Source organism: Sarcophilus harrisii, chromosome 3, assembly GCF_902635505.1.
Source record: "Sarcophilus harrisii chromosome 3, mSarHar1.11, whole genome shotgun sequence".
Classification (NCBI taxonomy): domain Eukaryota; kingdom Metazoa; phylum Chordata; class Mammalia; order Dasyuromorphia; family Dasyuridae; genus Sarcophilus; species Sarcophilus harrisii.
In genome coordinates, this window is record NC_045428.1 from 558588396 (window position 1) to 558610274 (window position 21879).

Consider the following 21879-nt stretch of genomic DNA (forward strand, 5'->3'; position numbering starts at 1 on the left):
GAACAATAATATTCCATTACATTCATATACCATAACTTATTCAGCCATTCTCCAATTGATGGGCATCCACTCAGTTTCCAGTTTCTTGCAATACAAAAAGGGCTGCCACAAACATGTGTATCCCTACACTTTTTAGGAAAGCCCAGGACACCAGGGAATGATGTAGTCACATTAGGAATATAGCTATTAGGAGTGACATGGCATAGCCTGGGAGAATGTGTGAAAGAAAGGGAGTCACGTTTAATATCTTTACTCCACTAAGTTATCCTTCAAGAACATCTGGCTTGTCACCCAAAACTCTGGGGGGGCTACCTCGCATCTGGACCCCCCCCCCCAAAATGAACACTTTTCAAATTCAAGAGCCAGTGTTAGCCTTCATTATCAGACTTTCCATCAATCGGCAAGGACCTTTCGCTGAAGGACTTTCCTCCTGAGCAGGGTACTAGAGCATATGTCCCTCCCATTGTAACCTTCATGATAAAGGCCCTCTCGTTACCATTCGTTAGCATATTTTTGTTCCTAGACTCATACAATTGCCAACAAAGAATGTACATGTGAGTTCACTCTCAATTAGAGTTGGAATTGTAATTTTCCACATTTGTCAAAATAACAGGAATAATTAGAGCTTGCATTTATATAGTGCTTTGATCCCTCATTTTAATACATTAATAAACATTTATACATTTAAAACATTTGTCAAAATAACAGGAATAATTAGAGCTTGCATTTATATAGTGCTTTCTGATTTGCAAAGATTTTTACAATTTGATCCCTCATTTGATCCCTCATTTTAATAATATAATATATATTTACATATTATATGTAATATAATAATTTAAGGTGCAGTTATTATCCCCATATTTTTACAGATGGGGAAACTGATCACATGGAGATGGTCACTCATTAGAAGCCCAAATTCTCAATGCCTTTTCTTTCTGGGGGCTGCAAATAAAAGACCCTTAAGCACATTGGGAGGGGAGTGGTTGGAGGTGGGGGAGAATCCTATCCATATGCTGGAGTCCTATTCCGGTACCGTCGTATCTTAGTCAGAAACAGAACCTTCCTTACTCTCTAAGGCAGAATTAATTACCCAGTGGGACAGGTACTTTGAACAGCGCATGCGCCCTGGAAAGCCTGCTTCTTCAGAAGTCTCTGAAAGATTTCTGGCGATTGGCCGGAAGAAACTGGCGTTTGGATTGGCCCAAGAGGTGCAGAAGCTTTCGAATGTTAGGGTTTTGTTGTTATAGTAACCATGCAGCTCAGTCCTAAACTTTTCCGGATTTGCTTTAGAGGCTAGGTAGGCAAGGTTTGGGTGGGGAAAAGGTTTGGGGAGAAGGAGGAAGAGCATGGGCTCCTCCTTGGCTGGGGAAGGTGGGCCTCTAAACCGTCAGGCTCCTTCCCCAATGTGCAGGGGACAGAACCCTCTGGGAATTTGGTTGTGGGGGCACGAGGCAGCTGCGGTGGGGAATCTCTTCCCTTCCTCCTCCCTTCCCAAAAAAATATCACTTCCACCATCTAAAGGAGGCGAGGCAGTGGTGTCTGCTCCCTAATCTCAGCTCTCTTAAATTTAAGCCTTCTGGAGCCTCAGTCTCCTCATCTGTGAAATGGGTTGATCTTAGCTAGCTTGGTTTACCTGTCAGGGACATTGGGGATGGGGGGAAGGCGGGGGTTCTCTTTGTAGATTTCCTAGTGCTATGGAAACGTTACTTTCGTTTTCACCTTCCTCGGATTCTCTGGTTTTTACTCAAGTTTTAACCCAAATCCTATCTTGTACAGCAAACCTTTCCCAACCATCTTTAATGCTAGTGTCTAATCCCGTTGTGATTATGTTCAATTTATCCTGCATAAATCTCGTTTGTACATAGTTGCTTGGATGTTATTTTGTAAAGGAAAACAATGTGTTTGGGTTTTTGCCTTGATTAAGAAGGCAAAACTCAAGAAAAAAAAAAAAGAGAATTAAAGGGACTGCCTTTTGTCTTTGTATCCCCAGTGCTTAGCACTTAGTAGATGCTTAATAGATGTTAATTGGCTGCTGACTGGAAAGAGCCCTGCATCAAGAGTTTGATTCAGATTTGAGTTCCAGCTCTACATCTGATAAATTATTTACATTGTCTGGGACTCCCGTTTCTCTTCTGAAAAATAGATTGGATTGTGTAGCTATAAACCCTATGATCCTAGTTGTATCTTAACCAAGAAGCCTTTTCCCTTCCAAACCTTAGCGTCTTCCTCTGGAAAATGAAAGGCAGGATAGCCAGAAACTAATTTTCAAATGAGGAAGACCTTAGTTAAAGTTCAAGTTCCATCTCTTATATATGCTGGTTCTTTGACCCTGGGAAAGTAAGTCATTTTCTCTCTCAGTGTCCCAGAAAGCTTTCTAAGGCTAATTTGCACAAGGTCCCATCTACATTGAGAGGACTTTATAACTGCAGGCTTCCTATACCTCTGCTGCTGCTTCCCCCTCTTCTGTTCCCCAACACACACACACACACACACACACCCTGGTACACTGAAAAAAAAAACTTGTAATACCTGCCACCCTCCACTGTCATGGAGTGGCTTTGTCAATCAAAGGAAGTAATGGCTATGCAGGGCTTTGCAACCCTAAAGTCTTTGCAGGTTGCCTAGCTGTTTATCGCCAAGCAGGTTTTCACTGAAGCTCATCCACTGAGATGTTTTTTATTTAAAAGTCAATAAAAATTAATATTAATATTAAACATCAATACAACCAAATAAACTTGCCTAGTAGCATTTAAATTTAAATTAATTTCAAAGTGAAAAGTTTTTTTTATTATTCTCTTTAAGTTTCTGATCTCTTTTTCATTCATTCTCATTGATTTTTTCTTTTATCATGGTCATAATTATTTGGTTGTTTTTAAATATTGCTTCAGCTTTTTTCATTTATATTATTTTATAAAAATCTTTCCAGATTTCTTTGTATTTTTCATACTTGCAGATTTTAATTACATTATAGTATTCCATTACATGTATTCTTTTTTCTTTCTTTGATCTGGATTTGTGATTTTATCATTATATGGATACTTCCTCTGCTGATGTAGATCAAAACATGCTTTAAGACTTATAAAGGCTTAAATAGTTGTCTGGTCAACTGAGAAGTTAAGTTACTTGCCTGAAGTCACATAACAAGTACAGTTCAGAGGAAGAACTTTCTTATTCAGTCATTCATCAGGTATTAATTACAGACTTAACTATTTGTTGGGCAGTATGCTAAGGGTTGGGGATACCAAGAAAAAAGTCAAACAGGCCCTTCTCTCAAGAAGCTTACATTGTAATGGGAGTGACAACTGCAGTCCATACATACAAGTATATGCAAGTATATAGAATCTCCTCTGGGCTCACTCCCCCCCAAGTGGTCCCCAGTAAGTGGTAGCTACTCTCTCTTAGGGTTTTGCGTATAATTTTGTGGGTACCTATTCTCCTAAAACTGTAGATTTCTTTTTTTTTTTTTAATGTTTCTTTGTGGTTTTCTTTTTTTTAATTATAGCTTTTTATTTACAAGATATATGCATGTGTAATTTTTCAGCATTGACAATTGCAAAACCTTTTGTTCCAACTTTTCCCCTCCTTTCCCCCACCCCTTCCCCAACATGGCAGATTGACCAATATATGTTAAATATGTTAAAGTATAAGCTAAATACATTATATGTATACATGTCCAAACAAAACTGTAGATTTCAAGCCACCACTGATATGGTTCCATTTTACAATCAGCCAGTAGTTTTAAGTCTGCTGTAGTCAAGACATTTACTAAAATGGCATAGCAAAAATAATAGGCGTGAAGCATTTTTTGGATACCAGTCTCCCTTAAATACACACAGAATATATGGAGATGGGGAGTAGAGAAGGCCCAAACATATAGGATGATGGTTTTGAGGCACATTTGTAGGGAATATATCTAGCAACTCAACTTTGAAACTGCAAGGGCTTAAGGACTTTTTAAAAAAGGATCTTAAGTTTGCTGCAGGCTATAATGGATAAATTGATCAACTGGATTGTCTTTTTGAAGGACATATCATCGCTTTTAAAAAAATTAACTCATTTTTAATATTGCTTTTTAAAAATTTTGAGTTTTAAATTCTCCTTATCCTTCCATTCTCTCCATTGAGAAGTTAAGCAATATGATATGCATTATACATGTAAAGTCATAAAATATATATTTCCATATTGTCCATATTGCAAAAAATGCAAAAAAAAAAGAATGAATTGGTCTCAGGCCATGTAAAGGCTCAAAAAGGATTTTGAAAATCAAGTAAGAGAGGAGGAGGAAAAATTGGGAAGAGATATGAAAATGATGCAAGAAAAAAAATCATGAAGAAAGAGTCAACAGCTTGATAAAAGGAGACACCAAAAATACTGAAGAAAATATTACCTTAAAAAACTGATTAGGCCAAATGGTAAAATGAGGTACAAAAAAAGCCATTGAGGAGAAAAATGCATTGAACAGCAGATTTGGCCAAATATAAAGAGAGGCACAAAAATTCACTGGGGGAAAAAAAGCCTCCTTAAAAATTAGATTTAACCAAATGGAAAAGGAGGTTCAAAATCTTGCCAAAGAAAATAATTTCTTAAAAATTAGAATTGAGGAAATAGAAGCTAATGAATTAATAAACTATCAAGAAACCCTAAAACAAAACCAAAAGAATGAAAAATTAGAAGACAATATGAAATATCTCATTGGAAAAACAACTTATTTGAAAAATAGATCTCGGAGATAATTTTAAAATTATTGGATTACTTGAAAATCATGATCAAAAAAGAATCTTGATATCTTTCAAGAAATTATCAAGGAAAATTCTTCTGATATTCTAGAACTCAAGGGTAAAATAGAAATTGAAAGAATTCACCAATTGCCTTCTGAAAGAGATCCCCAAATGAAAGCTCCCAGGAATAATGTAGCCAAATTCCAGAGAGAGAAAATCTTGCAAGCAGCTGGAAAGATTTATCAGCTTCTATATTAAAGGATCAAAATAAGGAGGTTTGAATTCCCTCAATTCCTGGTAGTTATGAGGTTAGTGGCAATAAGAGAGTTGTTTAAAATCCCCTTTTAGTCAGCTGCAGGTATTAAAGTGAAATAATTTACTTATTCCCAAATTATTAATTGCAAAATAAAAGTTTATTGTTGGATAGAAATCAGTTTGCTAAGAGATTGACTTCTATAGTGGCAGAGTTCTATTAGGGAAATGGAATTTGGCACTAAGAATGCTCAGCAGGCAGGGTCCTAGTAAATTGCTTGGGCCATCTGTGAAGAAGCTTAGCTGAAGGAAGTTGTTAAATGGGCATCTTGGTGGGGGCTGGGACAGCCTGAGCAGATCAGACCAGGATTTCTCAATTGAATGAGAATTTAGAATTTCAAAAAGATCAATGGAAGTTGATTTGCTCTTGAATAGAATTTGCTTCTCTAATCCTGGGAGGATGGGCCCTGTCTCTAGACTCTCTGGAGCCTGGGAGATTCTGATCTCTGAGATCAGAAAAGGGGACACAATTTCAGAATGATAACCTTAAAAGGAAACACAGATTCAGAATGTTAATCTTAAAAGGAAGACAGCTTCAGTAAAGGGAACGGTTTTTCCTCCTGCTTCAAAAGGGCCTGGAATTTGATATTCTGGAGAGCAAAAATAATTATCTATCCAATAAAACTGAGTATAATCCTTCCTCTGGAGGGAAGAATGGATATTCAAGGAAATAGAGAACCTTTAAGCATTCTTAATGAAAAACTAGAGCTGAAAAAAAAAATTACTTTCAAATGTGAGACTCAAGAAAAATACAAAAAAGTTAACAGGAAAAAATAAATAATAAGGGACTTAAAAAGATTAAACTATTTACATTCCCATATGGGAGGATGATATTTATAACTAAGAAGAACTTTCTCATTATTAGGGCAATTAGAAGAGGTTTATATAGACAGAAGGTACAGATATGAGTTGAACATGAAAGGATATCTAAAAAAATTAAGGGGCAAGAGAGAAATGTACTGGGAGAAAGGGAAAGGGAAATGTAGAATGGGACAAATTATCTTACATAAAAGGGGATAAAAGAAGGGAGTAAGTATGATAGAAGAAAGAGCAGATTGGGGGAAGCAACAGTAAGAATAGTCAAAACACTTCTGAGGCAGGAAAGAGCAAAAAAAAAAATAGAATAAACAGAAGGGAAAATAGGATGGAGGGAAATACAGTTAACAATCATAACTGTGAATAAAAATTATTGAAGCAAGTTTCTCCTCTTTTCTGAAACAGAGAATTGAGTCAAATTTATAAAAATAAGAGCCATTCCCCAAATGATAGGGGCTCCAAAAATAAGAGCAGTTTTCAGATGAAATAATCATAGCTACCCTATAACCATGTGAAAAAGTGCTGTAACTCACCATTAATTGGAAAAATGCAAATTAAAACAATTCTGAGGTGCTATCTCATACCTATTAGGTTGGCTATAGGACAGAAAAGGAATATGATAAATGTGGGAAGAGATGTGGGAAAAATGAGACTTTAATGCACACTCTGGACTTGTAAAGCAATTCAACAGTTCTATAGAGCAATTTGGAACTATGCCTAGAGGTCTATAAAACCATGGATACCCTTATTTGTATCTCAGAAGATATAAAAAATGACAAGAAAAGTGACTTATATGTACAAAAATATAGCAGCAACTCTCTTCTGGGGGCAAAGAATTAGAAATTGAAGGAATATTTTTTGGGAAATGGATGAACAAATTGTCTTATGTGACTATGATATAATATTACTATGCTATAAGAAATGATGAGCAGGATGCTCTCAGAAGAACCTGAATATGGAAGAACTGATGCAAAATGAAATTGGGAAATAGATGAACACATTGTCTTATGTGACTACGATGGAATATTATTGTGCTATAAGATGAACAGGATGTTCTCAGAAAAACTTGGAAAACAAGTGCTGATGCAAAGAGAAATGTAGTATACAAAGTAACAGCAATGTTGTAGTTATTCTCAGCAGTGCACTGATCCAAGACAACTCAGAAGAGCTTAGAATAAAAATTGTATTCATCCCCAGAGAAAGAACTGATGACATTTAAATGCAAATTGAAGCATACTTTTTTTAAACTTCATTTTTTCTTGAAAATTTTTTGTCTATATTATTGTGCTATATAAGAAATGATGAACAGGATGCTCTCAGAAAAACTTGCAAAGACTTAAAAATCTTGATATAAAGAGAAATGTAGTATACAAAGTAACAGCAATGTTATAAGATGCTCACCTGTGAAAAACTTAGTTATTCTCATCAGTACGATGATCTAAGACAGCTCAGAAGAATTTAGGATAAAAAATTTATCCATCCCCAGAGAAAGAATTGATGGCATTTGAATATAAATTGAAGCATAGTTTTTTTTAAACTTTATTTTTCTTGAGCTTTTTTTGTCTGTTTTCTTTCAAACATGAATAATACGGAAATATGTTTTTCATACCTAAAAAAATTAGCATTTCTCTAGACTAGGGCTGATTGATCAGACACTAGGCTATTTATAGGATTTGTTGCTTCTGCTGGACAGGTTGATCTGCTGGACTCCCTAGGTGGAACCCACTTTGTGGTGAGGAGCTGCATTACTTACCACCTCCACTATCCGGCTTGGCTGGATACATTTAGAGTGGGTTTGTGTTTTTTTTTTTTCCTAGCAAGGGCAACAACTCTAATCCTAGCTAGACCTGGCAGAAACCTTGTATCTGGGGTTCATTATCTGTAGGAGAGATCATAGGACACAAATCTAGGGCCAAAAGGGAGAGGTCATCTAATCCAGTCCTTTCATTTTCCAAAATCTGAAAAAACTGAGGCCCAAGGATGTTAAGTGACTTAGGTTACTTAATCTTCATCAAGCAGCAGGAAGTGTCAGAGAATTTGAACTATATTTGCCTGATTCCAGAGACAATGTTCTTTGCAATATTCTATCTTAGTTTCCTTAGGCGACAAAGGAGGCATATCTTCTCCTATTTGGTAATTTTTCCTTTTTTCTTAGCAGCTTCCCCCCCCCCCCCACTTTTAGGTATGATGAATAACCAGTCATATTTCCCTCCTCCTCCCACTTTTTTTTTTTTTTTTTTAGCAGCTTCCCCATTTTTAGGTATGATGAATAGCCAGTTATATTTCCCATACTCCTGTTGAGGTCTTAGGGCTAGGGAAAGAGGTATTGGCTTATTAAGTTTGTGTCCTGTCACTATCTCCCTGGTCTCTTTATATGCAGTTATGTTTTTGACCCTTTCTAAGGTGGAAATGCCTCCTTTGCATCTGAAAATCTTTTCATTTATATTTTATTACCTTTGTTTTTGCCACATGGAGTTCAACTTCCTGCTCTCTACGCATATTAAATGAATTCAAAGTAGTTTGGGGAGGCTATGCTACTAACTTGGGGGTACTAGGAAAGGTTTCCCCAAGAAGATGACAATCCTGCTTTTCAACACAAACGTGCCCCAAGTCATTTAACTTTTTATCCTATTATTGGATGTTTAGAGCATTTAGGAGGGTTTTTGTTGTTGTTTGTTTCTGATAATGCTTTTAGGATATCTCCAACTTTGGACTTTAGTTAGGAGTTCTTAGAAGAAAGTTCTTATCTTGTTCTCATTAAGGTAGTTTTTCAGTACTCTAGGTAGAGCCTTGGCCTTTGACTTAAAAAGAGAACCTCTGTGGACATTTTATAAATGAGGATCTTTTTCACTGTCCAACTCTTACCTGTAGCAACATAATCTCATTTTCTTAGCAAGAGACTTAAGAAAGATATTTAAATTAGAAATACAATTCCCATTATTTTTCTTAAGATCCATCTGACTTGGGAGTGTGGGCTACTGGAATGAACCTTGTTGGAGATGTGGATTCTAGGATGCTAAAGTGGATTAGAATGTCCAATTTTAGAGTGTTGAACTTAGTATCTGAGAGTTGAAAATTGTCTCTGCTTCTATTTATATATACCTAAGCAAATCACTTCATCTCTCAAGACTCAGGTTTCCTCATCTGAAAAATAAGGATTTGGGCCAGATGGCCTATAATGTGCCTTCTGGTTCCAGTTCTATGATTCTAAGCTATCACATAAACTAAGTGACTGTGGCTGTTTCATCATCCATAAAATAATGATTTCTAAGGTTTTTCTTAGCAACAATCTTCTATATTATATTATTCTCTTCAGCTCTGTAATTAACAGGGAGAATCTACTTAAATGTATTTCTAGATATATTATCTTGGATCTACTCACATTTTTTTTCCCTGAGGCAATTGGGGTCACACAGCTAGGAAGTGTTACATGTCTGAGGCTAGATTTGAACTCAGGAACTCCTGATTTCAGGGCTAGTGCTAATCTACTCACATTTTAAGAATCATTGTGGGATAGTTGCTTATGGGACAGAATTGGGCAGCTATTCCTTAGCCTTTCAGAGGAAAAAGAAAAAAAAATTCTAGTCTACATAAAGAAATTAAAGTTTTGCTGAATACAAGGGGAAAAAAAGAAAATCTTTGCCCTTGGGCAATTATAAGTCTAATTTCATAAGTACAAAGGGAGAAGTGATCCTGGGCAATTTCCAATGTCCTACCAATATGTCATAGTCAGAACTCAATGTTCTTAGCCTAAAGTTCTGTTAGCAATAATAAAAATGATAACTCAAGAAGAAGTGACCTCCACTGTTTTAGCAAGTATAAAAGGATGAGGTTTTAATCCTAGGGATAGTTTATGGCTTAGAAGGAAAACATGAATTAATCTTTATAAAACAGAACAGCTCTGAGACCAGATGATATCTGTTCTCCAAATACCAGCCTCACTGAGTAAAGAACAGCTGACCTCCAAAGAGCTGACTGTTAGGTGATGAATTCCTGGACCATGACAATCCATAAAAAATTCTCTTTGGATAAATACAGTTCTTGCCCTTGGAAAGGCTATGTTCTAATTAGAAAAGGGGATGTGCACATTAAAAAAGGAAGTTACAATGGTCATAATTTCATTCATGCCCTAAAAATGTTGCATTTTTGATGTTCTAGGTGGTAACTCAAACAGAAATGTCAAGGATGTTTTCCGTCAGACGAGTGAAACTTGCTGCTGTTTCTTAGTAATATGGCTACTCTGGAAAACGAAAGCTACCGAAGATCCAGATTTTTTAAGAATATCCAAAAAGGTTTTGTGAACTTAATAAACACTTGCTTTCTGGGGGAGAGAGATCTACGAACATATAATCCCTGCAATTTGCAGAGCTGACTTGTTGGAATGTAGTAAATATAGTGCCTGGCAATGGAATGCAGCTGAATGAGCACTGGGATTTGGGTGTCTTCACACCATTTACTAGTTGGATGTGACCAAGTCATTGCCTTGCTCTGCATGTCACAAACCGTGAGCTTGGACTAAATCATTTTGTAAATTCCTTTCTTTGACATTATAAGCTCTGACCTTCCCCTCAGTGCTAACATTATAATGTTCATACCAACCTTATTATTCTGTGTTGCAAGATTCCTTTGACTTCTAATATTCTTTGTTCTAAGATCCCATTAGGTTGTTTTTATTTCTTTTTTTTATTGTAGTAAGTTTATTTATTTTAAATACACATTGCTTTATGACTTATGTTGGGAGAGAAAAACCAGAGCAAAAAGGAAAAATCATAAGAGATTAAAAAAAAAAAAAAACAGAAGAAGTAAATATAGCATGTGTTGACATTCAGTCTCCTAAATTCTTTTTCTGGATGCAGATGACATTTTCTGTCCAAAGTCTATTGGGATTGCTTTGGATCACTAAACTACTGAAAAGAACTAAGCCTTTCATAGTTGATCATTGCACATTCTTGCTGTTGCTGTGTACAATGTATTCCTGGTTCTGCTTGTGTCTTTCAGCATAAGTTCATGTAACTCTTTCGAGGCCTTTCTATAATAATCAGCTTGTTCATCATTTTTAAAAGAACAATAATATTCCATTTCCTTCATATATCATAACTTATACAGCCATTCCCCAACTGATGGGCATCCACTCCTTTTCCAATTCTTTGTTACCACAAAAAGAACTGCTACAAATATTTTTGTACATGTGGGTCCTTTTCCTTCCTTTATGATTTCCTTGGGATATAGACCCAATATATTAGGCACTGCTGGGTCAAAGGATATGCACAGTTTTATAACCCTTTGGGCATAGTTCCAAATTGCTCTCCAGAATGGTTGGATCAGTTCATAACAACATCAACAATGCATTAGTGTCCCAATTTTCCCACATCCCTTCCAATATTTATCATTATCTTTTCCTGTAATGTTAGCCAATCTGAGAGATGTGAGATGATACCTCAGAGTTTTTAATTTGCATCTCTCTTAAACATTAGTGATTTAGAGCATTTTTTCATCTACCTATAAATGGATTTAATTTCATCATCTGAAAATTGTTCAAATCCTTTTACCATTTATCAATTGGGGAATGACTTTATTCTTATAAATTTGACACAGTTCTTTATATATTTTAGAGATGAGACCTTTATCAGAAATACTGACTGTAAAGATTGTTTCCCAGCGTTGTACCTCCCTTTTAATCTTGTTTCTATTGCTTTTCTTTGCGCAAAAACTTTTTAAATTAATGTAATCAAAGTTGTCCATTTTGCCTTTCATAATGTTCTCTAGGTCTTCTTTGGTCATAAATTCCTTCTTTCTCTAAAGATCTGGTAGATAAATTATCCCTTGTTTTCCTAATTTATTTATAATATCATCCTTTATGCCCAAATCATGTACCCATTTTGACCTTACTTTGGTATGGGGTGTGAGATGTAGGTCTATGTCAAGTATCTGATGTATTATTTTCTAGTCTTCCCAGGAATTTTTGTCAATAGTGAGTTCTTATTTCAGAAGCTGGAGTTTGGGGGTTTATCAAATACTAGATTGGGCTAAAGGCCTGGATTATTGTGTTGTATGTATCTAATCTATTTCATTGATACACCATTCTATTTCTTAGCCAGTACCAAATGGTTTTGATGACTGCTGCTTTGTAATATAGTTTTAAGTCTGGTACTGCTCTATCCTTTGTATTTTTTCCCCATTAATTCCCTTGACATTGTTGACCTTTTGTTCTTCCAGATGAATTTTGTTATGATTTTTTCTAATTTTATAAAATAATGTTTCGGCAGTTTGATTGGTATGGCACTGAACAAGTAGACCAATTTAGGCAGAATTGTCTTTTTCTTTATATTAGCTCAGCCTATTCATGAACAATTGATATTTTTCCAGTTGTTTAGATCTGATTTTATTTGTGTGAAAAGTGTTTTGTAATTGTATTCATATAGTACTTGGGTTTGTCTTGGCAGGTAGAACCTATGGAATTTCTCTTTCTATTTCTTTCTGATGGGTTTTGTCAGTAGCATATAGAAATGCTGATGATTGTGTGGGTTTATTTTCTATCTTGCAACTTTGCTAAAGCTGTGAATTGTTTCTAGTAGGTTTTTGGATGATTTTCTAGGTTTCTCTAAGTATATCATCATATCTGCAAAGAGGAATAGTTTTATTTCCTCATTGCCTATTCTAATTCCTTTAATTTCTTTTTCCTTTTTCTTATTGCTAAAGCCAACATTTCTAGTACAATGTTAAATAATAGTAGTGATAATAGGCAAACTTGTTTCATCCTTTATCTTATTGCAAATGTGTCCAGCTTTTCTCCATTACAAATAATGCTCACTGTAAGTTTTAGATAGATACTCTTATTATTTTAAGGAAAGCTTCCTTTATCTTTATGCTCTCTAATTTTTTAATAGGAATGGGTATTGCATTTTATCAAAGCTTTACTGCATCTTTTGAGATTATCATATGATTTCTGTTGGTTTTGTTTTTGTTATTGTTATAGTCGATTATGGCAATAATTTTCCTGATATTGAACCAATCCTGCATTTCTGGTATAAATCTCACTTGGCAAGTTGCTATAATCTTTTTGCTAATGTTTATTTAAAATTTTTGCATTAATATTCATTAGGGAGATTGGTCTGTAATTTTCTTTCTCTGTTTTGGTCTTTCCTGATTTAGATATTAGTACTATATTTATGTCATAGAAAGAATTTGGCATTACTCTTTTACCTATTTTTCCAAATAGTTTACATAGTATTGGAATTAATTGTTCTTTAAATGTTTGGTAGAATTCACTTGTGAATCAATCTGGCCCTGAGGATTTTATCTTAGGGAGTTCATTAATGACTTGTTCAATTTCTTTTTCTAAAATGGGACTATTTAAGTATTTATTTCCTTTTCTGTTAACCTGGGAAATTTATATTTTTGTAAATATTCATACATTTCCATTAGATCTTCAGACTTGCTGCCATAGAGTTGGGCAAAAACAAAAAACAAAAAACAAAAAAACAACCTAATTATTGCTTTAATTTGTCATTAGTGTTAAGTGCATCCCTTTCATTTTTGATGCTGGTGATTTGGTTTTTTCTTTCCTTTTTTTGATCAAATTAATCAAAGGTTTATCTATTTTGTTAATTTTTTTCATAAAACCAACTCTGGTTTTATTTACTAGTTCAATAGTTTTCTTAGTTTCTATTTTTATTAATCTCTCCTCTGAGTTTCAAGGTTCTAATATTATTTGGTATTCTGAGGTTCCTTAATGCTTTAAAATTTTATATTCTGAGGTTATCTTTAAGTTCTATATTTTTAAAAATTCTGAATTAATTTAATTTTTTTAAACCATGTCCAAAAACATGTCTGCATTTTCTGCTTATTCCCCCTGTCAGGAGCCTACCTGCTTCATCATTAGTCCTCTGGAATTCATGATTACATCAGAGTTCTGAAGTCTTTCAAAATTGTTTTCACAGTGCTGATGTTAGACTGTAAATTGTTTTCTTGGCCTCTTTATTAGTCCATACAAATCTTCTCAGATGTCTCAGAAACCATCTTTTTGTTAATTTTTTATGGCACAATAGTAGTCCATTATATTAATATGCCATAATTTGTTTAGCCATTCCTCACTTGATAGACAGCTCCTTAAGTTTCAAGTTGATTGCTATAATGAAAGGACAAATTTGGGGGGGGGTACATATTGGTCCTTTTCCTATTGCTTTGTTCTCTTGGGGGTATAGGCTTGACAGTTGTTTTATTGAGTAAAAAATAGTTTAGTGACTTTATGAGTACAGCTCATAATGGCTTTCCAAAATGGCTGGGACCAATCCACAGCTCTACGAACAGTGCCTTTTTTCCTATATTCCCTCCAACAATTGTAATTTTACTTTTTTGTCATCTTTTGCAATATGACAGGTATGAGATAGAACCTCAGAGTTGCTTTAATTTGGTTTCTCTATTTGTTTTTCAGTCTATATTCTATTGTTCAATTTCTAAGGTTCCTTCAAACTCTTACTATTCTGTGTTCTGAAGTCTCTTTCCAATCCATTATGCATATTCTAAAGTTTCTTTGATCTCTAACATTCTGTTTCATAAGGCTTCTTTGAGTTCTAACTTCTGTATTTTGTATTCTGTTTCCTTTTAGTTCTGATATTCTATGTTCTATATTTTGTTCTAACTTGAATATTCAATACTTTTAGGATTTATTTTTCATCTCTGGTCTGTTGCATCTAATTGAGTATAGCAACTATATCTTTTTACTCTTCGGTCCTTAGCTCTAGTAAATGTTTATAAATGCACTGTATATATTTGTGGAATCAAATGGATTCTGTGTTTGCTGAGCGTTCCTCTTGGCCAGGGTGAATACGGGCTTTTGCCCTGGGATCACTTCTTTTGTTTATTTCTCCCAAACTATAGGAACTAGTGACTGATCAGGGATGCAAAGAGCCTGGGGATGCAGCAGGAGTCAGGAATTAATTGCTTGCAACAGCAGATGTTCTTAAAATGAAATTTAGGTTTTCCATTCATAATTGGCTGCTTTTCCTTTACCATTTTTAGACAGGAAAATTGTGAGGGATCCTGAATCTTTTTAGTATCCCTGTACTATTTATTAGTTCACAGACATATATCTCAAATAGGCTGAATCTTTATTTCAATTCAACTGAATTAAGTTCTGTAGATATTTGTAAGCACCCTAAATGCCCACCATGTAACGCACTGGGAATTGTTGTTCAGTCATTTCAGTTGTGTTCGAGTCTTCATGATCCTATATGGGATTTTCCTGGCAAAGATACAAGGATGGTTTGCCATTTCCTTCTCCAATTCACTTTATAAATGAGGAAACTAAAGCAATGAGACCAAACTGACTTGCCAGTTAGTAAATATTTGAGACTACATTTAAACTCATGTCTTCCTGAGCCTTTGAGGGTATTACTGATGCAAGAATCAGAGGGGAGCAGGATGCAACCAGTACCAAGGATTAGGAAGAGCTAGTCATCTAGTTTGGGCTAAACTATAGAGGATACAAGACAGAATAATGTATAGTACTCCTGGAAGAGTATGCTGTTGCGAGACTGTAATGGATTTTAAATATTAAATAAAGAAGTTTATGGCTTTTTTGGTGGGGAGGTCTGGAGACAATGGAGAGTCCTTGAATCTTCTTGAGTAGGAGTGTGACTTGGCAAAGAAAAAAACACTTGAACTTGGTGACAGAAAACCTGGATTTGAGTCCTTGTTCCCTTTTTCTAACTCTACAATCCAGAGCATGTTATTTAATTTGGCTTCTGCTGACTTTCTAAACTTTGTGAAGTACTACAGAAATTTGAACTGTTATTATCGAAACATCCAGGGCATCCTTTCATATATGAGTACGCTATAGGCCAGCACACACTCAAAAACTATAGCTCCTGAGCCCCCATTGGTGTGTTTATTTTTATCAATCATCCAGATGGCACAATGTGGCTAAGATTAGACAATCTGAAATTTTAACTCCTTCCCATTTTCCTCTTCTTTTCTTAGTCTCCCATAGCTTTTTTTCCCCCTCAAACAGGGAAGCATTTTTAGGGTCCTAGTTTTAAGTCTTTGTGTGTGTGTATGGGGTGGGAGCAGGGAATGTGGAAGTGAGTGCACTTTATCAGTTCATCATTTTTGCCTCCCACTGTCTTCTCTGTTGATTTTTCTTTTAGAACTTCTAGGGCAGTTCATCTATCTAATTTCTTTCCTGCAATTTTTTCTAGTGTTATTGCTAGCCAAATTACTTAGAGTGGAGAGTACAAAATATGTAAAGAGAGTATCCTGATTGATAGATCAAAAGCTATATGTTATCCTTTCTCCTCTTTTTTTAAAGTTTTATTTTTTTTAAGTAACACAGATTTATTCTTTCTCCATCCCAAACAAGAAAAAGAAAAACAAATTCCTTGTAATGCACAGTCAAGCCCCCCAAAATTCCTTCATTGACTATATCCAAAAAATATGTCTATTGCACCATGAATCCCTCATTTCTCTCTTTTTTTTTTTTTTAATTTAATAGCCTTTTATTTACAGGATATATACATGGGTAACTTTACAGCATTAACAATTGCCAAACCTCTTGTTCCAATTTTTCACCTCTTACCCTCCCACCCCCTCCCCTAAATGGCAGGATGACCAGTAGATGTTAAATATATTAAAATATAACTTAGATACATAATAAGTATACATGACCAAAACATTATTTTGCTGTACAAAAAGAATCAGACTCTGAATTATTGTACAATTAGCTTGTGAAGGAAATAAAAAATGCAGGTGTGCATAACTATAGGGATTGGGAATTCAATGTAATGGTTTTTAGTCATCTCCCAGAGTTCTTTTTCTGGAATCCCTCATTTCTCTATCAAGAGGTGAATCTTCATCATTAGTCTTCTGGAATTATGGATGGTCACTGTGTCAATCATAATTCTTAAAGTTTTCAAAGTTGTTCGTGTTTATAGTGTAATTATTATTGTATAAATCATTCTTCTGGTTCTACTCATTTCATTCTTCATCAATTTAAACTTGTCTTCAAAACTGTTCACTTTTATAATATTGATGTTATTGCATATATTTTCCTAATGGTTCTGTTCATTTCATTCTGCATCTGGAAGATACAAGTTTTTCCATATTTCCATGAAATTCTCTATTTTATCCTTTTTCATAGTGTGGTAAAACTGTATCATATTTGTAGCCCATAATTTCTTCAATCATTCCCCAATTGATGAATATTCCTTTTGTCTCTAGAAATGCTATAAATGTTTTCATACATACAGGACCATTTCCTCTTTCTTTCCCCTCTTTTTTGGATCTAGACCTATTAGTGGTATAGTGAGATCAAAGAGTATGTTCTCTTGTCCTTTTCAAAGTTCTTCAGTTGCAGGATATCTTGTGTGATCTTTTGCTTTGTTTACTGAAATCCCCTGAGGTCACTCAGTCTGATACTTCCCATCTTTCTGGGGACTAAAGAAGTGGACAATATAGGAGATTAACATGTACAGCCAGAAAGCAAGACTTGTCAAAGACAGTCTTAACCCCAGGGGGAAAAGTAACTTGCCCCAAATCAGGCAGCCAGTGTGGAGGATCCAGGGCTGAAGTCCAGATGCTGGTAGACACTGGAGGGCTTCCTTTTCATTAAGCCACTGCTGCCTCCGATAGGTTGATGATCAGCTAGGGGGACAACATCTCACCTGATGCCATCTATCTCTTCCTCAAAAACACCATATTGAATGAACGGGGGCAGTTAATTTCTTAAGAACAATGTGATAATTTGCATCTCAGTTTAACAGACATTTCACGGTAGCCATTCAGAAGGATGGTGGGACTAGCATCATGGTGGTCTTTAAGCCCTGTCCCCGCCAGGCAGAACCAGGAGTATTATGTAGAAGCAGTGAAGATGCAAATTATATTAGAAAGAAGGAAAAACTTCCCAACATACCATGCTATCCCTGTGTAGAATGGGCTGCCTTTTGATATGGTGGTCTTCTTGTTCCTGAAGTTTGAGGGCTTCTTTTGGGGGGGGCTCTTGTGGGGGATGTCAGGGAATTCTTTTCCTGTTTCATATTCAACCAGATACCTCTAAGGTCTCTTCTAGTGCTGAGGTTCTGTGATCCATGATGTTTCAGGGTAAGCTGGTTATGAGAATGAATCAATGATGGTGAATAAGAAATGGTTGTCCTTGGGTTCTGTCCCTCAAGCTTTAAATTGGTAAATGAAATTAAGACCAGCCATTTTGATTTTTTTGCATCTTTTCTAGCCAATGGACTATTCTGCACACATTGGATGCTTAATAATTATTTAGTATTGAATTGACTTTGAATCAGCAAATGTTGAAAAATGTTCCCCCAATAGGGGTTTATTTAATCCCTTTTCACAAGTCCTAGGGCAAATTCCCTCCTGTGTCTTGTTAAAAAGAAATCTTGACCTCAGAGCTCCATTTCCTACATTCTCCAATTCATCTTTTTATGTTTTTTAAAAAATGTCTTTTTCTTTAATCATTTAGGTTACACTGGAGCATATCCAAAGCAATCTTCCATTCCTTATAAATTTCGGACCATAGTAACCCCGGAGTCAGAAAGAAAAGGATTTAACAGTCAAAGCAAAAGGTTTCATTGTAAACCGGTAATGATGCTATTTTTAATATTTCTTACTTTTATTCAGGATTTTAGCATGATCAGCTTGTTTCATGGGTCCCTGAATCTCTGTGGGCCTGTTACTTTTTCTTTTCTTTCTTTTTTTTTTTTCTCTTCTTCCTTTTTTTTTTTTTTTTGCTGAGGCAATTGAAGTTAAGTGACTTGCCCAGGGTCACAACTAGGAAGTGTTAAGTGTCTGAGGCCAGATTTCAACTCCCATCCTTCTAACTTCAGGGCTGGTCCTCTAGCCACTGCACCAACCGGCTGCCCCCTCAGTTACTTTTTCTGTAAATGAAAGCATTTGGTCAAAGGATGTTTAAAGTCCCTCCCAGCACAGTCTTCCTATATTCTAAGATATCTCCCAGATATGGCATTCTGTATTTTAAGATCTGTCTCAGTTGGCCTGTATTCTAATCTTCTGTGTTCTAAAGTCCCTTCCAATCCTAAGCCTTCTAGTTGTGACATTATATATATATATATATATTCTATATTCCAAGATAATATCCAATTACAAAATTGTAAAATTCTAATAAAATTCTATATCAGGACTTGGATCTTTAAACTATAATAATAACCAAGATTTATAAAGTCAGTTAAAGTGTTTATAAATATATAGATACATGTATGTAATATAATTTTTGTGCAATGCAGGTCTAAAAATATAAATATATTAATAAACATATATATATATACACACACTCATTTATATGTTTTCTAGTTAACTATTTGTTCTTTGTTTTGAACACTAGAGGGCGGTGTATTCCACACAGATATGAGTGCACTTTTTAAAACGCTTTTCTTTTTTTTTCTATGAAGTGAGATTGAAATGTCTTAAATCTTGCAAAAAGCAATCTTCTGTTCTGTCTGTTCCATCCCATTGGCACTGGCTTGTAGTTTTTGTTGCTGGAGAGACTGAGGCCATTGAATCGCTTGAGTTTAGGAGTTCTAGGCTGTTTGAGTCCAGCAAGATAATTTAATTCTAGTTTCCATGCTAATCAGTCTTGGCTATTCCAGCCTGGGAAAGACAGGGAGACCCCGACTCCAGAAACACTCACAAACTAATCGTAAAAACAAACAAAAACCAAACTAAAGACAAAAAAGAAGAATATAAGGTCTGATAAAATGGGGATGACCCTTTAGGATAGGAAATTATCTAAATTTTGCACATTGTATGTCATTTATATAATTTTAATATTTTAAATCATTTTATATTATTGTTATTCTCCAGTTGCCTATATTTGTCTCTTTTAGATCTCCTGTCTTTCCTTGATGTTTCCCCCTCTGAATGCTGTCATTTAATATGATATAGTAGAAAGAGCCTTTGATGGAAAGGGGGAATATGGAAACTTGAATTCTACTTCCTGGTCTTCTTCTCTCAATGTGATCTTCATCAGTGAGATTTCCCTATCTGGGCTTCAGTTTTCTTATTTTATAAATTGGGGGAGGGAGAGAGAGAGAGAGAGAGAGAAAGAGAGAGAGAGTGTGTTTGTGTATGTTAGTACTCTTTAAAGTGTAGTCTGCTTTCTAAAGTCCCATCTAGGTTTAAGATAACCCTAACTCTAACCCTAACCCTTGAAATGCAATGGAAAGAACAAACAATTTGGGTTCAAATCCTGACTTTGGACACCTCGCAGTGTCTCCCGTAACTCTCAAAGCCTCCGTTATGGAGAAGGTGCTTGCTTTGCAACTGACTCTGCTAGCTTCTCAAACTGATGAACTCACTCACTTGTCTGGACAATCTGAGAAAATCTGATATTTTTTAGTCTTTGGGCTCTCTTTTCAGTTAATCTCTCTTCATTTCATCTTCTCTCTTCTCAACAGATTTCATAGTTATCACTTTATTACATATTTGGAGATCTGAGGGTACCTCCAATTTTCTTTTTTCATTGTTCTGGATAATCTTGGCCATCTTCTTAAAAATATCAGATTTATTATAACTTGGTTAAATTCCATTACATTCAACAATTGGGATGTTATTATTTTTGACTTACCCTAATCATGAACAAGGAATTATTTCCCCATTGATTTCTGCGAGAAGCTTTGAGGTTGCTTTTTATAAGTCTCTTGTGCTTCATGCTAAGTTAATGCCCAAATATTTGATATATTTCGTCATTATTTTCAGAGTATTTGTTAGTTTTTCATGGTTTTTGGTGGCTTTCTTTGAAAATGCAGATAATTTTTATCCTCTCCCACCACTTCAGTAAAGTCTTCCATTATCTCCATTTTTTTAATTTACTGTTTAGGACTCACAGGTATGATTAGAGCAGTGTCATTGGGGTTTTGCTTTAGGATGCCTATCACTTTTGAGGTCCTTCAGGTGAGGATTTACAGACTCCATTGAGATGGCCTATGTCACCCTTCTCCTTCTGTCTCTTTTTGTCCCCAATTCCAAGCTTTGTGTCCTCTGGTCTTTGTCTCTCTCTTACTGACCCGCGTTCCATTTCCTTCCTCCTCAAACAACATTTACACTAGGTATCCTTTGTGGTATGTTGCCCTGGGGAGCAACAATTTCTAGTGACAGCTTTACATGAGTTTTCTAGGTATAACAATAGCTTGTCAGTGGCCCACTGGGGTTAGGTTCCCTGCCCCACTGAGGGGCCCCTTTAGTACTTGGGAAGCCTGAGCTCTAATGAGTTGGGCTAAACCATGTCCTTTTTCTCATTGTTGATGGATATTTTACAACCCCACCCTGGAGTCCTAGGGAAAAGCATTTTTAAAAAAGCTTAGGTTTGGCTTATGTAGAGTCTCCAAAATATACTATAAAGATAGTCCATATGTAAGATAGGAAAGTCCCAAAGTTTCCTGCCTCACATTCTCAAGAGAGAAAAAGGAGAGCAAGATCTCTCTGCTTTAGTGACCAGTTGTCTCTAAAAAGGGGACCCATTACCTCCATCATGGACATCAAGGGACCAATAAGGAGATTGTTTTGTCATCCCCACACACAAGTCTTTCACTACTGAGCCACACATTAGAAGGAAGCCCCAGTGCTCTAAGCTGGACAGATCAGGGGAACCCCAATTACTCTCCCTAGGATCCCCTCATATATATAGTCTAAAAAGAGACTTTTTCCCCCCATACCTTCTTATTAATTCTAAGATAAATAGAAAAAAAATGAACATTTGGTTTATAATTTTTTTATTTTTTCTGATTATACATGTATATTAACTTTTAAAGTACACATTTATTTATGAATCATGTTGCAAGAGAAAAATCAAAACAAAAGGGAAAAACCATAAGAGAGGGAAAAAAAAGAAAAAAGAAGTGAACATAGCAGGTGTTGATTCCTTTAATCTCCATAGTTCTCTTTCTGGATACAGATGGCGTTTTCTATCCAAAGTTTATTGGGATTGCCTTGGATCACTGAACCACTGAGAAGAGCCAAGTCTTTCATAGTGGATCATCACACAATCTTGCATCAACATTTGGTTTTA

General features: G+C 35.5%; 1 protein-coding gene across 1 annotated transcript in view; it reads left to right on the forward strand.

Annotated features, from left to right (window-relative positions):
• Positions 1–1243: 1243 nt before the first annotated feature.
• Positions 1244–21879, forward strand: part of STPG1 (sperm tail PG-rich repeat containing 1) — a 91712-nt gene continuing 71076 nt past the window's right edge. Inside the window, exons 1-3 of the mRNA XM_031962593.1 lie at positions 1244–1297; positions 10005–10138; positions 18319–18437. Coding sequence (XP_031818453.1) covers positions 10078–10138; positions 18319–18437 — 180 coding nt within the window. The 5' untranslated portion in view covers positions 1244–1297; positions 10005–10077. The remainder of the gene's footprint in view (positions 1298–10004; positions 10139–18318; positions 18438–21879) is intronic.